Below are 16570 nucleotides of genomic sequence, written 5' to 3'. Positions count from 1 at the left end.
GATATTAGAGAAGACAGTAGAGGGAGCTCGTAGAGAGTCTCGCACTCGTTTTTTTCAGCAGGCAGTCTTCTTCCAGCCTTTCGTGAGTGCAGTGCTAATTAGTTTTGTCTATAAGTACGCGTCGTCGTTACAGATGATGTACTGTAATGTACAGCTCGTTTATATAATAACTGTTCTATAAAATTAAATTTACTTTATTACTTCAGCGATGCGATTCAAAAGATTGCCCTCCTTTTTTCAATGATTACTAACTACCCGGTACATTTTTTTCATCGGTAGCAATGATTATACTTTATTTAAAAATTAAATTATGCAACTTCCTGCAAATTTTTCAAGATGATTTTTTACGTAAGTTTTGAAATATTTAAAATTTTAAAAATTAACTTTAAAGTTACTAAATGTAATTAGATTGAGCTAGGTATAGACTTTTGATCATCCGTATTGTTATACGTTCTGCATCGCATTTTTTGCTGCAAAACAAATTAAGAAGTATTTTACCTGGTTAACTTCAAAGTCATTATTTCATTAGAAATATTAACTAAGGACAAGTTGACGGGTACAATAGAATTATTTACACATTAGACATAAAGTTCAACGGTAACTAATTAATATCCGTAATTATTGAAAAATGAAACTATTAAACTATCTCAAAAAACAAAATGTGATCCATTTTTAAAAAAATTAGCATTTGTGTCAAGGTTATAGTCCTTATCTGTAACTAAAGTAATGCTCTTCGGCGAAAAGTTGAAACCTCTTCCATATGAATCAAGTGGTACTCAAGTTTTGCAAGCAGGGTAGAATGGAATTAACGCAAAGGCATATTCGATTTGTTTGCTCACATAAACCTATAACTAAATACATTATTCATGAAGCGATAAAAAATAAATTTAGCTGATATTTTAAATTTATAATTGAATGTATTAATATTATAAATAATATAATTTTTTTTCTTCAAAATTTCAGGCTCTGTTACAAGCGCAAGACGTAACAGGCCAAGAAGTATATGGTGAAGATGCAAAGCGAGCCACGCCACCACCGATTTTACCTTTTCTTAATGGAGGTGATGATCTTGAAGACCAGAATGGCGATCTTGAACTTGAAAACGTTACCAGAGTTAGGCTCGTGCAATTCCAAAAAAATACGGACGAACCTATGGTACGTGTAGAATTGATCTTAATAATTTGCTTATAGTTAGTTGATTTAATTTGCAGTGGATTTGAGTATAAGTGCACAAATCTCTGTGGCTAATCGATCGCTATTATATAGCTCATTATTCATAGCTTGTATTATGCATTAATACATTGAGTAAATTGAATTTGCAGGGGATAACGTTGAAAATGAATGAAGATGGAAAATGTATCGTAGCGAGAATAATGCACGGCGGAATGATCCACAGGCAAGCTACTTTGCACGTTGGCGATGAAATCAGAGAAATTAATGGAATCGCAGTAGCTAACCAGTCAGTCAATGCCTTACAAAAAATACTTGTGAGTATAAGACTGCTGCACAGTTGAGTCCAGCTCTATGTTGATTCGATTCAATGCAACTTGGGACGTTGATGTTTTTCTGTTACAGCGAGAAGCTCGTGGATCAGTGACATTCAAGATAGTTCCATCTTATAGGAGCGCGCCACCTCCATGCGAGGTACAAGTAAGCCCCAATAACCAAGCCTACTCCCAATCACATAATAATCTTACTACCACTACAACTTCTACCTCTACATCTTCTTCCAAACAAGTTTCTCATGCGGCTGCTAGTAATTCTAAATCGGTTAAGACGCAAACTTCGAAAGAATTCAAAGTTCCAAAATCTCAAAAACCGTCGAAAAATAAAAATTCTAATGCTTCGTCGAGTGAGAATACTCCTAGACGGCGATTAAATCCACTAGCTGCGCTTCGCTCGCGAAAATCTAAAAGTTAAATTGGATAAGTCGGTTATGCAACGCGTTTGTTTTAACGAATTATTGTGAAAACCAAATTGCTTGATAAATCATTTATGTTTTACGTGTAAACATTTCAAATGTAATTTTGAAAGTTATTCATTGCGAATAAAAGAAGAGCACATCTTTTAACTGATATATAAAATCAACAATCGGGGTTTTTCGGCAGGATGTGTACGGAACTTGTTATTATATTACTTTTGTTTGGTTTTATCTACGTTTGATGTTGCAAGAACCAACTCTCATTGTTATCTTCCATTCATTTGATAACAATGTACGAAAAATTCATTGATTATTTATTCTCATACATTATCAGTATGTTTTCTATTTACTATTTAAAATCTTTTTGTTTTATTCTTTAATTTTAATTTTAATTTTTAGTCAAGAATCAAATTTTACATAACTTCTCTCCTCTTACCTAAACATCTTCGTTTCGTTTTTCATCATCTTCATGAAATAATATTACTATAGTTATAAATAGGATATGTTATATTGATAAAAAACCTATCCATTTCATTGCTTCTATTATGTACGAATAGGAGGCAATTGCATGTTTAAATTTTTTTATCAGGTATATGCAATTATGCACGCCTCTGCTCGTTTAATTTTTATTATCTGAGAGGACGAACTTTTTGACCGTTTATCTTCTTTATTATTAAATTAAAAGAAACTTATAGTCTAATCAAAGTTTACATTTAATTCAACTATAACGTTAATACAAGATTGCTTACGGTTGTTCGATTTTGTGTGATACTACGTCATGAAAAGCGATTTTACTGAGAATATTGGACTGATATTTTATTGATTACAGTAACATTAAGAATGCTGTAAGTCCAAATAAGGTATCTTATGTTGAAAACTATTATGAGCCGAATAATCACAATTAAAAGCAGAATATATGATTTTATAAAAATTAAATATTTTGAATGAACAGTTTAAAATTTAATGATATTGATTCATCCCGAGGCTTATTAATTCAATATGGTCAAATTGAATGTTTAATCGATCCAATCGATGATCAATTTTCAAGAAAACAAATAATCGTTTACAATTTTAAATCTCACTATAAAATATGCACCTCAAACTTATATATTTATTAAAACCTTTCATTTGAATGGCAAATTGTTTCCCTGATAAATATGAAAAAAAAACGAATTGAAACTGTTATTATACTAAAGATATTATATTATAATTACATATTATGGAACAGGGTAGAAATAGGTCTATATAAATTTAAAGTGAAATATTTAAATGCAGCTCCATGCATGCAATTATACTTTTTAAGGTAAAACAGTCATTTTCCGATTCTTTTTATTTTGCTGAATCCTTGATAACTTGAGCCACTTAATCCTTGTCACGTCATATAAGGCGAAAGATTATAGACAAAGCTTGATGATTATTATTCTGTCAAAATGATATTTCAAGACTATTTATGAATGTATGTTGTGATATATTTTTATTTACTTGGTTAGGGAATGTTACATAAAAATATGTAAAATTCAAAAAATATTGTTGTTTGATTAAAATTACATAATCAGTCAACAAATTTTATATAAAATTGTTGTAAATTATGTTAATTCTAAGTACATTGTACCATATGTTTGTTTGAAAACTCTTTTTTTTTCTAATTTTCGAAATGATTCATATTTGAAAATCTTTTTCATTCATGCAAACATTAAAATTGCGACTGGGAATAATATGGTCGTAACAGTTTTCTCTGTACGATGTTTGTAAGGGCCTAGGAATTTAGTGAAACAATTTCTCACTTTTAGCTGACATACTATTGATCATTATAATAACGATAATTTGGTTCATATTCAAAGAGTTTTGAATATTGACATTTGTATCGTTAAAATAGTCGTTTTGTCATATAGATAGATTTATATACAATTATGACTCATAAAAATCAATATAATAAAAAAGACATACGAGATTTCACTTCCCAATCATAACTATCTCGTGTAATATCACATGACCGCGTGTGAATTATTGACAATTATGCATTGTACAAAAAGAAAATAAAGCATTGATGCTGTAAAATATCGTATGGACTCCAATTACCCTTTTTTTGTCACACGACTGCTATTTAATTGTATCATACATTTTCCTCCGTGTTTTTCTTTTTTACGCCCATGTTAAAGAATACGATAAATCAACATTTGTTTTTTCTTTCGTTTATGCAGCTTCCAAGTACATGTATATTTGATTTCAAATATTAATACACCTTTGATATTTTTTCTTGATAAAAATGATTTTTAAAACATTTTTAATAAAAGAAATTTTATTATTCAGATTGTTAATTATAAAAATGGTTCATGTATATATACTACGATTCATTTGGGCATACATGCAATAAATGGATCCTTAATAATAATCCGATTACTACCCATGTTTCTTCACCTATAATCCCTTCCCTTCATTACATTAAGGTTTCTCTATCTCTCTCAATCGTATTGTTGCAGAAAGCCGGGAATGATTGGGTAATGTTATGTTTGCGTTTATTATTCATAATTTAATTTTTCAATATCATCATGAAATCAAAAAGAAATTCATCGCACAATCATCGCGATGTTCACGGCTGTTGTAAAAGAGTCGTCGTGACGATATGTGCTTATTCCATGTATAATATCTCATATGAATATGTGTAAAATCAAGAGGCAAGTGAAGCAGCGTATCTCGGAAACTTTGATCAAAGCACACGTTTCGTCCGCATGACAAATAATGCAACAGGACGTGCGACAATAGCCAGCAGTCAGTCCACCAGTCGAGTTGACAATTACTATACTTCACTTAGCTTCGAAAGGAAAAAAAATGAGAATCATTCACCGTTCCTTAAACCCCTTACTAACATTTGTTACAGTAGATAACTTTATGATCAACTAATCTTGACGCTTTTTGCCTTCGGATTTATCTAATGTTAATGTGTAATCCAATGTCTTTATGAAATTTGGAGTTTCCGATATACGAAGTTTTGTTTGTACTTTTGTCGAAATGATTCATGAAAGAAATGAGATGATTTATTTTGTTAATACGGAAACTTTATATTTCGAAAAACTTTCCCCGATTTTAAATTTTTTGTAGATCTTTTTAAAATTTTTCGGTGCACGTTGATTGTAAAATTTTTTTGTAAATATTACTAAATTTGTAAATTTAAAAAAAAATCTTAAGATTATGTCGACTTCGACGTTAAACTTTGCTTTGTAATTAATCTGTGATATAATTGTAACAAAAGAAAAGTACCTTTTTAATGTAGTCTAAGGTAGTATAGTACAACTAATTTGTAAATTTCAATCACTTGCAATTTCTCTAACGTTGCACACTATTACGATCGTTAATGCATTATATAATTGGCAAGCTTAATTGAAAGCTCGATCTAACGAATAAGCTATAGTGCAATGGCTTGATTACCCTGGCAAGCTTCTCGGGAAGCGTAATAATTTTTTTGAATTGATAAAAAATTAATAAGAAAAAAAGTTGTAAAGATTAAAAATTAAAAAGGCTAAAATAAGATATTAGAAAAAGTATGTTTTTATGGTTTAATTTTCTTTCATTGTTGAATTTTCATGAAAACTGAAAAAAACAATATTAATTGCCTCTTTTTTCTGTTTCTTCGACATTCTAGTTGTTCAGGATTAGGCCTCTGCCAGTATTAGTAAGTACCACCACTTGATCTGGTGTGATTGGACTGCTAATAGTTAGAAAGCTATGCGTTTTGTCTATTTGTTTATGTCAAATTATGTTATCTTTTATCACACATTATCGACCAGTTAGGCATTATGAAAGAAACTTTCGTTTTTTTTAAATCAGCATCATTCACTATGTATCACACGTATAGGTTGCGTTTTTCATTCTAAAGTCACACTATGACGCTCGCATTCATGCATCATGCCTAATATATAATAACTCCTGCGCATTTTCCTCACGTTATCATGATTTATTTAGTGATTATTCTATAATTTGGTTTTACACGCAAAAAATTGTATATTATATTTTGTTTATTGTTTAAGTCACTCGTAGCATGCGTCTACTTGTAAATAATCAGACGGAACTTTTTTCATGGTTTTAAGCAATATTGTGCCACGAAAACAACATCTGATACTTAATATTGTATTTTGTGGAAAATTATACCGTTCTCAAGAATAAATTCGAAGAATTGTATCATTTTTTACTTAACTGTATATTTAAAATTGTTTGCATCTATAATTATTGAAGTGAGCTCGGTGCGATTTTTGTTTTACTCTTTCGAAAATAATCCGAAATATAATTGATCAGCTTTATTTATTCGTTAACAGAAATATTTTAAATTAAAAATGTATGTAGCACTAAGCAAACAAAATCTGCCTATTGAAAATTATCTCGAACACAAATAACGAAAATTTTCCTTGTTTTAGATTTTCGTTCGAGCGCAGTTTGATTACGATCCATTAGAGGACGATCTGATACCGTGTGCGCAAGCTGGTATATCGTTTAGAATTGGTGATATTTTACAAATCATTAGTAAGGACGATCATCACTGGTGGCAGGCACGCAAGGATCAGGCTGGCGGATCGGCTGGGCTCATACCTTCTCCAGAACTACAAGAATGGAGAATCGCCTGCATGGCAATGGAAAAAAATAAACAAGAGCAAGGTAATTTTGATTAATTTCAACTAGAAATTTCAGAAAAATTTTCCTCGTTCATTTCGGTCGTAAAGACTACTTGAAACCGTTCCAGCAGATCGTCGATAAAATTGATAATAATGATTAGTTTTAAGAATTCGGATTCGTGAAAAAAAAAATTATTTTGTGGCACGCTGAAAATATAAATGTGCTCACTTTCATTTGTGTACATAAATATTTATCGTCATCAGTTATCCAACATGTTCTCAGTGTTTGTTATTACAAAAAGTCTAATTTCTTTTTTACAAAGCATGAACACTATTTATTAAATCCGAAATGAATGATAAATCTGTGTTGAAACTTTGTTCCTCCTCATTTTATTTATCAAATTTCCGACCATAGTGAGACAAATAAATTCATAGACTAGGCTGCGACTCTCAATTGAACTTATAGACTATTCATCCGCTATACTGAAAATGTCATCCTTTACCTTGACTATAGATATTGTTTATTTCTGTCAGTCATAATAAATAACTGCGGGACTAATCCATTCAGATTACGTAAAATTAATTATTAGTTCGGGAAAGTAAAACGAAAAGTTATCGAAACGAGGATGTGTCTATTCCGATTTGATTGTAAAATGGTAAATTCTTGTTACGTGATATTATTGTATGTTATGTATGTCGGGGCTTTAGACGCTGATGGAGAGGGAGGCTGTACGTCTCATGCCGAAGGATGTGACGGCTCGACAGGTACGACGTTTCTCTGCCTGCAGCTGTAGACAATTTTTTACGATTTCTCATGTAGATCAATCATTTTCAATCCACGTAGATTATTCAGCATGAAAGATATTATATAAATTGAAATTTAAACCTATCTCTTTCTAAAAATGCATACGCATATAAATATTTATTATTTATAGATACGTTACGATGAATATAATTAAAAATAATTTTCATTTGACAAAACTCTTTGGCTATAAAATAATCCACTGGATTGCGCCGAGTATTGATAATTCTGAGAGTTTTTTTAGAAAACTTATCAAAGTCTCTAGTTTACTGTTAATATTTTTAAATCATCTACATGCGCACCTATCTATTAGAGTATCTCAAGTAACTGCTATTAATTTTCGATGCTTTTACGGGCACATAGAACCATTACTTTAATGAATGTTGTTAAACTTAATTTGTTTTTTCACCTAAGGCAACCAATATATTTCGAACCAGTCAAGCACGTTTAATCTTTATTTCATCTCAATTTCGTTCCAATTCCATTGGCATTATTCATTCAACATTTGACGTTTATAATTATTGATAAACCATATCGAGACATTTGATTTTCGAGTTTTTATTTTTTTATTTTTTGGTCAAAGCATGAATTTTGCATGCAACTGCGGAGTAAACGTTGGTTTTATTTTATTCAGTCATTTCAATTCAAATATATATATAATACTAAGTATATACGATATACAGCACGTTGTGACCTGCTGGAACTAGATGCTTAAAAATGCATTCAATTAATTATTTTTGCTTTTTACATTATTAATGAATCATCAACATATTTTGAGCGAACAAATGAAATATGCATCATAATTATTTTTAAAATAGAAATTACGTAACTTTCGTTTGTCAGTTATGCTACAAATAAGTTACATACTGAACGCATTATGATCTCTGGATTACAATTTGTTATTCTTTTTTTGACTTGAAGCATAATAAAAATTTAATCAGATATATAATTTATTTCAAATAAGTTTTTTTAAAAGTACGCTTATACAATTATTTTTAACTTATAATTATTTATTCGATTTTCATAGGGATTTTTAAAAACAGCGTAATAAGTGCTGCAATTTGTCATTGTTTCAAAAGCTAATACTCTAGTGCATATAAAGTAAAATAGTTTTTTATTTAAAATTATTATTTATTTACAGGTTTCTGTATAATATGAAAGTCTATCAATATCGCATAAGTTACATATGGGATTTACTTATTATTAATTTTTTCAGTTAACTGTTCGATTTTCGGTCGAAAAAAGAAGCAATACAAGGACAAATATCTTGCAAAGCATAATGCAGTATTTGATCAATTAGATCTGGTTACGTACGAAGAAGTTGTAAAACTTCCATGTAAGTAATTATGCTTTATTGAAAATTCAAAATGTTTTGCATTGCAAATTAATAACGTGATTCGTTCACTTAAAAACTTTATGCACTCATTTAAGACTCTGCCTTTCAACGCAAAACTTTGGTGCTATTGGGAGCACATGGTGTCGGGCGGAGACACATTAAAAATACGATAATTGCTAAGCACCCCGACAAATATGCTTATCCTATTCCACGTAAGTAGTTTTTACTTCTCCCATGGTTATACACATGAAAACGCTAAATTCTGTATGTTATTCACGTTATTTTTCAATTTTCAGATACAACGAGACCACCTCGTAATGATGAAGAAAGTGGAAGAAATTATTACTTTGTATCACACGAAGAAATGATGGCGGATATCGCAGCCAATGAATATCTCGAATACGGTACGTATTTAATCATTATTTTTTCATGTAAAGGTCTCGAGAACTTTTAAAAATGAATAATTTTAGGTACTCATGAGGATGCCATGTATGGCACAAAAATTGAGACCATCAGAAAAATTTTGGAGGAAGGGAGACTAGCTATTCTCGACATCGAACCACACTCTTTGAAGGTGTTAAGGACAGCCGAGTTTGCTCCTTACGTTGTATTCATCGCTGCTCCGGCACTCCAAAATCTCGCAGACGTAAGTTGCATCGCATAACTACTTAGTTCACTGCTATCTTCATGCCTATGTAATTTAAAATGAATTTTCTTTTCCAGTACGACGGAAGTCTGGAACGCCTGGCCAAAGATTCAGATATGCTGAGACAAGCCTACGGACACTTCTTTGACTTGACGATCGTAAATAACGACATTGACGAGACGATTGCCCAGTTGGAGGATGCCATCGAACGGTTATATACAACACCACAGTGGGTTCCAGTATCATGGGTCTACTGACAGAAAACTTCGCCGGTTCACGCGTTCTACTCTTCAGACTGTAATGGATCTTCTAGAGGAAATTAAATCTGCCAGAAAAAGAAAACTTTTCACGATAAATATATTTAATGCGATGATAATAAAAATCCAAAGTAACAAGCAAGCCGTGAAGTTATGATGGATCGACGGAAAAGTTACTAAACCATGATGGGCTACAGTTGAGAATAGAAGAGAAAAATAAAAGAGAATACAACATAATAAGAGCAATCGACATTAATATTACAAACACAAAAGAGAAAATCTTATACATTATTCTAGATCAATCAAATGCAGTTGCTCGACGATTGTGAAATATGTGGTAATTACATGACGAACAATTTTTGCGTGTGTGAATGTGGCTGCGTGTTCATAAACAAATTATTTTTGAGTTTTGTTTTAACGTACTTTGCCAATGAATTTTGAATGTGTCTGTGCAATGCCAAATAAATATAAAGTCAAAGAAAAAATAAATATCCTCATGGTTTACATTATTGTAATAATTGGCCAAACCGAGTACGATTATGCATAGTTGAAGGTAATGATATGAAAACCAAAAGTATCGAAATGTACATCAGGTGAAAAGTCACGAAAAATCTTCCAATTAACCAAATCTAACGTTGGAGTCGCATTATATAATTAAAGTATAAAGTACATTATAGTGAAAACGATTTTTGGTAAACGCCAATTTAGTCAAAGCTGTACATTTCATCGCGCTTAGTATATGAAAATGAAAAATTATTATTATAGAGGCATTTTTGTTCTAAGTGAGATATTAAAACATCGATCTCTCACAAACGCACACGAGTACATAAATAATCTCGAAAAATGATGAAATATCATAAACGAGAAAATAAGGGTAAATCTTACTCACGTGAGTGTAATATAAGAAAATAAATGCACACGAAGGATCAAAACGAATTATTAAATTACGATTATCTACTATTTCTCGCGTTACATATTTTAAATCTATTGTAATCGTGACGCATAAATTACTTCCTTGTACTGCAACCATTACGAAGAGTTATCGCAATAAAAGAAAACAAAAAGGAACGTGCTATCATTCATCAATCTCAACATGAAAATTAGAGAAAAAATAAACGAAAAATATATGATTACAGATGAAATGAGCGATGGGTAATCTATAATTTTAGAAATAGTAGAGAAAATAATATTCTATATATTTAAAAATAGTTCGAAAAATTTCGTAGCACTTCGATACATACTTATGACTACACAGACATTATAACTTGTAAATTTTTCAGCAAAGTCTTAATAATGAGCTTCTGAATTGTCGCTTTTGTTTTTTGCCATTATTGACTTAGCAAGACGATGATAACATTACTTTTAAGTACTTAACTTTGATCTGTCTATAGGCATTTATTAATCTTTAATCAATTAAAATAGATTTTGTAAACCCTTTTTCTTTCACTTTCAATTTTCTAATAATTTTATATAATATGTATAATCTATATTCTTTTTTTGTACGCAGCAACAGTATTAATAATTTACGGTATTATGCATTTTACTTTTTTTGTTTATTAAAGATTTCAAGCACTATTTTATACAGATTTTAAATCTTTTATGAGTATTAAAGACTTTATATTACATTAGCCAAATCTTCATATTTTATATTGAATTTGAGGAAAATACTAAGTCAATAGCAACCAAAAAATAAAAAAATTTATCTTGCTATCCATACTAGTAAAAACTGTGAGATCTAAACGCACACTTGATTGATTGATTTACATAAAACACATTACATTTCTTTAAACCATGCGAATGTTAACAGTGAATTTGTCGAAAATGCTTGATCATAAGGTTCGAATGATAAGAGTATGATAACAATGAATGGAATGAAATATTGTTTAATAGTGAACGATCTTTTTAGTGTTGAAGGTTGTTCGAGTTATTAGAAAGTTATTTCATGTTGACAATTAGATAACAAATCACAAAATTATTATACAATGAAAAATGTGTATGATAATAGAATCAGAAAGTAAATAAAAACCAACAAGTAAATAGAAAACTGATGAAAATCATCCTTAAAATGAGGCAGTATTCTCTATTTGAAAAGCGAAAAATATTATTCATCTTATGAACATGAATTCGATTTTTATCTGTTGATTATTTTTGTGTATTATGAACATTTTAGGACCTCATAGATGAAAATTTGCGTATTTATTCATACAGCATTGCATGAAATAAATTGAATGTGTGAGATGTATCTCAATGTGCGGGCACAGTTAATAAATCGGTTAACAAGAGCGGCTGGATTCACACGCACAGAATATCTAGTCTAATGTGGTTATAATGCAGCTTATTCATTTCTAATTTTTATAAAACTTTTACCTACCTTCACTGTTTTAATTTACATGATTTTCAACTAGAATTATTTCAAAATTTATTGTACGCAGTATTTTGTCGTTGTATTATTGTGATATTTAAAAATTATTGCACGATCGGAAAAAAAGTTTTTACTGTATGAAGCCCGTCGATGCGTATTGGGCGCGTATCTGTACATGAAAAAAGACGTGTCAAACATTTTCATAATTCCTTGTGCAAAATAAATATTGCACGAAAATTCCATCTACTAAGTGATTTTATAATACTTTTATCATAAGTTATAGCTGCCATATCCAATGATAAAAGAAAATCAATTAAACGTGTATTGAATAAGAATACGATTGAATGCGAAGAAAAATTGAACATGAACGAAAGCGATGAAAAATGTGTGATCAATTATACTGATAAAGAGCGAAAAATATGATGAATGGTTGAATTAATGAAAAAAAAAAAAAAAAAAACAAAAAAGAAAACAAATAAAAACTAAACAAGAGTGTGCAACGATGGTTCTTCGTTCTGTCAAAAGTGTGCGTTTTGTGAAATGTTAAAGTTAACACGCGAAGTTGCGATGGGTCTAAAAAACAATAAAAAAACGTTCATTATAATTATGTGATTATGAAGAAAAAAGAGAAGCAGACGAAGAGTATTATAAAGACGTTGTTAATTAAATAAATAAAACTAGCCCAAATTAAAATTTTTGCATTCTATGATTATTTATTCTGCCTTCGCTCATTGAGTTATTTTCTATACAAAAATTATGTACACGTTTTAGCGTTATTAAAGCAAGTTACGTCGATTCTCTTTTGTTCTTCCGCTTCAAAGGATGCCTCCGTGGTTTTGTCTTCTGTTTAGCTTCAATGATCGAGGGAGGCACGTAAGAGTTAGCTAACACTGGATCCAAAGTCGTACAGTTGCTTTGGTCCATTGAAAACATGTATTCCAAATCAATGTTGTACCTGAGATAGAAAAACCATCAATGAATAAGTTAATAGAGTAAAAATGAGTATTCACGCATATATTATTTAATCACCTTGGAAGTTTTTCTCGCAAGTACGTGATGACATTATTAGTGAGATTAGTTTTTCGGCTCATGATGAAACTTGAAAGGTAGCGAGGAGTTTTACTTTTCTCCGCGCAGTGCATCAGCAGCGCCCACGATTGGTAGTCCGAATCCAGTATGTAAGTGTTGTAAACGCCTTCATCTAACAACATCAAATCAATCATGAAGCAATTGGATTAAAAAATCGAAAGAGAATAGACAAAAAATCGTACATGGCTTTTCGGCGTGTACCCAGTGAGCCGGTGACTCGGGTGCCGGTATGGTCCACGTGATGTTACCGACCAGCTGTTCATTGATCGGGTCGTCGGCGAAGCTGTAAGTGAAGTTCATGGTGACCTCGGCGCTCTCCGGCATGACCGATAATTCGGCTCTCATGCAGCGATAAGTGATGGCCTCCTCGGAGCTAGCATAGTACTGCACCACATTCCAGCTGCCGAGAAACTATACGACCACACACACACACGTGTATTAGTTACATAGAGCGTATTCAGTCATGTTCGTGGAATATGTTACTCGATCGTCGTCGATATTAGTAGGCTAATTCCATTGTTACATCGTGACGTACTGCACAAACGCGAGTGTATTATTAGCCGAGCGCATCCAAGTTTCCCAGCGACACATTGCGTACAGGGACAACTTGAAATTAGCAAATTTCACGATCGTAAGTGAATCAGAAGCAATTTAATTATGCTTCAAAGTGGTATACGTATTATGTGTATTATTCATGCGTGCAATGCATTAAGGTTTGGGGTGCTGCACACAGAATGCATTATACGCGTAATAATGTCGGCCCCCGTGTAATCTTGTCAGTGTTATAATTCAATTATGCAAAGCTGCCAAAAATGTTGCGTATTTTTAATTAAAAATCGTTCGGCAAAACCGTGTCACCTCTGTCACGTTGAAATTGCGCATCGCTTTGACCCTCGGGCATCTGGTCTTGTCGTCGCGTTTCTTCCACGAGGCGGCACCATCGCTCCGAAGCAGCACCAGCAACGCCGACAATGCGAGAGCAAAGTTCAGATACAGCATATCGTTTGCTCGAGCGCGCGAAGACACGACTGCCTCTACGCTCGCGAGAGCATCGCAACCAAGACTGAGTATCATAGCTGCGCGATATCTTTGTTGCTTCTCTCATCTCCGCTTTGCATTCTCCGTGCGAGCGAAAACGACGCGCGATTCGCAACGTTTTCGGATTCACCGTAGCCCGAGTCGAGCATTTCCACCAGCGTATTTTCTATTAAATATAGCTGCTACGAATGTTTGTGGCACTTTATTTATCATTCATACTTTCAGTTATTGGTGCTCAAATATTTTTTTACAATGTTTAAAGCCGTTTTTAGGGGAAAAATGTTTATGAATGACACTCTACATGTTCCTTCATATATCTATGATATTTGTAAGCTGTGTATGAGTAGCTATTTCGAGCGACCCTCCAAACAGTACTGCAACCTTAGGTGCTTGAACTTTGTCGCCTAGAATTGGTCAACGTCACGCGGATTATACTTAATGTACTTTTGATAAAAAATGTCTAATGCCGCGTGAAAATTTATTCAACTGCATCAGACATTTTGAGAAATGAAAACATACATTTTCATATTTCAGAACAAATAATCATTCAGTCAAAGAATTAATATTTTTTCATAAGCATAGCTAATACAATAACTTCAGCTATTTTGTGAAATGTTTGACTTTATGCGCTCGATGTTAGTTTATCGCATTTCCTTTTCCTGCTTTCATTGAGCAGATAAAATTTGAATGGTAAATATACATGGCTTATATTACAGTAACGCTACGAATGTATAGAATGCGTTATTGTGTACAAGAATTCAGCACCAAAAGATTCGAAATTCCAATAAATATTTCATCGTTAATTACAATAAAGTTGCAATTATGCATCATTTATTAGAGAGGTAATCAGATAAAGGATTTTCAAGCTCGACCTAGTGAAACTTAAATCCGTTATAATTAACGATGCAGTGATATTTTTCATAATTTTTTGTTTCCTAACTATTACAATAAAAAGATTAAAACAAATATTTTCCATTATTAAAATAAATTATTATCCATTATAACTATAGATGTATATTAAATTAAATTTAAAAAAAGAATGACGAAACAAATAAAAGCTCGACTTTTGCATTGTATGGAATTTTCCCATTACTTCGCTCCTTTGACATTTACCGTGCATTTTCTATGACCAACATATTTTTTCTATTTTGCAACTTATTGTGAATATAAAACCGTACGACATATTTTGTCCATTACCTTCGATAACGTTTTTTGTTTTTTAAGCATACAAAAAATTATAATTTAATACAATTTTGAAAGTTTTATCAACTCTATAAACTTTTTATTTTATTTGTAATACGCGCATTTTTTGGAAATTTAGGTAGGAAAAAATGCATTTATTTCTAAAATTTGAAGCAATTTCTATCAAAAATTTTAAGGCTTATTTTCATGCCTGACTGATTACATTTGAAAAATGTTATGTACCAATAGATATTGTGCCGAGTGTCGTTTACAATATTTTGCCATTTAGTCGTTATACACTCGGGTAGTTTAGCCCATTAATTTTTTTTTATCATTTTTATTCTTTGTAACTTTAATTAATTTATTAGCGCCGACTCGACTAATTTCTATGAATTCAAAATTGAACATCGAAACATGTATTGCAAATAATTTTGATTCTCATCAATTAGTTTCAAGCCATTTACTAGTTACAAATCACTATCAATATCTAAAGTTTAAAATTTAAATGTTCGTAAAGTAAATTCAATAAATATTTTGCAATTTTGAATGTGATACATTAAAACTTGAGAAAGATTCTAAAAAAATTTTTCGTTATCGATTAAAAATGATATAATAGCCCAGATAGGATATTAATTATAAGAACAAACAATCAAACATTAGTTTCAATGATTTTGTTGAATGAACTCCGGTTATGCTTCCTACTACTATATTCGAATAGAACTTACTTTCATTTTTTGAAATATTCTTCGTTCACATAACACTGTGCAATTTGCCTGATAACTCCTCTGATGATAAATCGCTCTAATTTCCATTCGAACATGTACAGGACTGACTTTTCTAGCAGATCGTTAGGTCGTTATGTGCAGGACCAAGCCAGCTGCTCTCCCGACGCATCCACTAGATCTCAGGCTACGTATTACACCCTCATCTTAGAGTGTCTGGGTGGACTTGTTTTAATATCGCCTCTGAGAGCTGCCCTCGTGCATTATAGCCTCGCTCCACCTCAAGACGCTTCGATTTCCCGTGAGATCTGCTGGTGGTGGCGGTGATGGTGACTGCCTGGCGAGATTACCAAGAACTTCGTGATCTCGTGACATGATCCACTTGGATCTATTGTTTTTTGTGCTCGATGATGCAGTCGCGCACAGTAAAGCCAATAAATTATGCTACTGAGGACGTTTATATTAAAATTTCCCGACAATAGCATCAGGTTGAGCGGGTGCTTTTATAACGTCAGCTAAGACACTGATACAGGTTCATGGCTGACTTTTTAACCTAAGGAAAAGAGATGAGTTTCACAGAAAAGAAGGGACTTTATTTTTAATACTTGTGG

General features: G+C 31.9%; 2 protein-coding genes across 10 annotated transcripts in view; one reads left to right on the top strand and one right to left on the bottom strand.

Annotated features, from left to right (window-relative positions):
• The window catches only part of LOC106651577 (peripheral plasma membrane protein CASK), a 67523-nt gene extending 56476 nt beyond the window's left edge, over positions 1-11047 (top strand). Inside the window, exons 12-22 of one of the 9 annotated variants that reach the window (XM_023458719.1) lie at positions 964-1155; positions 1323-1487; positions 1576-1650; positions 5562-5591; positions 6331-6568; positions 7234-7290; positions 8544-8663; positions 8759-8875; positions 8960-9067; positions 9134-9309; positions 9387-11047. In XM_023458719.1, the coding sequence (XP_023314487.1) occupies positions 964-1155; positions 1323-1487; positions 1576-1650; positions 5562-5591; positions 6331-6568; positions 7234-7290; positions 8544-8663; positions 8759-8875; positions 8960-9067; positions 9134-9309; positions 9387-9566 (1458 nt within the window). In that variant the 3' untranslated portion in view covers positions 9567-11047. The remainder of the gene's footprint in view (positions 1-963; positions 1156-1322; positions 1488-1575; positions 1651-5561; positions 5592-6330; positions 6569-7233; positions 7291-8543; positions 8664-8758; positions 8876-8959; positions 9068-9133; positions 9310-9386) is intronic. The other 8 variants (XM_023458725.1, XM_023458720.1, XM_023458722.1 and 5 more) reach the window with 8 other exon arrangements.
• A 1568-nt stretch (positions 11048-12615) lies between these two features.
• On the bottom strand, positions 12616-14511 carry LOC106651579 (apolipoprotein D). The gene is made up of 4 exons (XM_014370139.2): positions 13876-14511; positions 13200-13428; positions 12958-13129; positions 12616-12883 (listed from the first exon to the last, which is right to left on the bottom strand). The coding sequence occupies exons 1-4, from the start codon at positions 14089-14091 to the stop codon at positions 12715-12717; spliced, it is 786 nt and encodes a 261-aa protein (XP_014225625.1). The 5' UTR covers positions 14092-14511; the 3' UTR covers positions 12616-12714.
• Positions 14512-16570: the final 2059 nt, after the last annotated feature.

Source organism: Trichogramma pretiosum, unplaced genomic scaffold, assembly GCF_000599845.2.
Source record: "Trichogramma pretiosum strain Unisexual culture from Peru unplaced genomic scaffold, Tpre_2.0 scaffold68, whole genome shotgun sequence".
In the NCBI taxonomy this organism is placed as follows: domain Eukaryota; kingdom Metazoa; phylum Arthropoda; class Insecta; order Hymenoptera; family Trichogrammatidae; genus Trichogramma; species Trichogramma pretiosum.
The sequence above is the reverse complement of the archived record's forward strand: the minus strand, read 5'-3'. Positions and strand labels throughout refer to the sequence as shown.

What these genes read in the sequence shown, in the direction of transcription:
- LOC106651579 (XM_014370139.2), bottom strand. Translation starts at nt 14,091, where the DNA reads ATGATACTCAGTCTTGGTTGCGATGCTCTCGCGAGCGTAGAGGCAGTC. An exon ending in GCAATTTCAACGTGACAGAG is followed by an intron (nt 13,429 to 13,875) that starts GTGACACGGTTT and finishes GTGGTCGTATAG; the next exon opens with TTTCTCGGCAGCTGGAATGT. An exon ending in TTGCGAGAAAAACTTCCAAG is followed by an intron (nt 12,884 to 12,957) that starts GTGATTAAATAA and finishes TTTCTATCTCAG; the next exon opens with GTACAACATTGATTTGGAAT.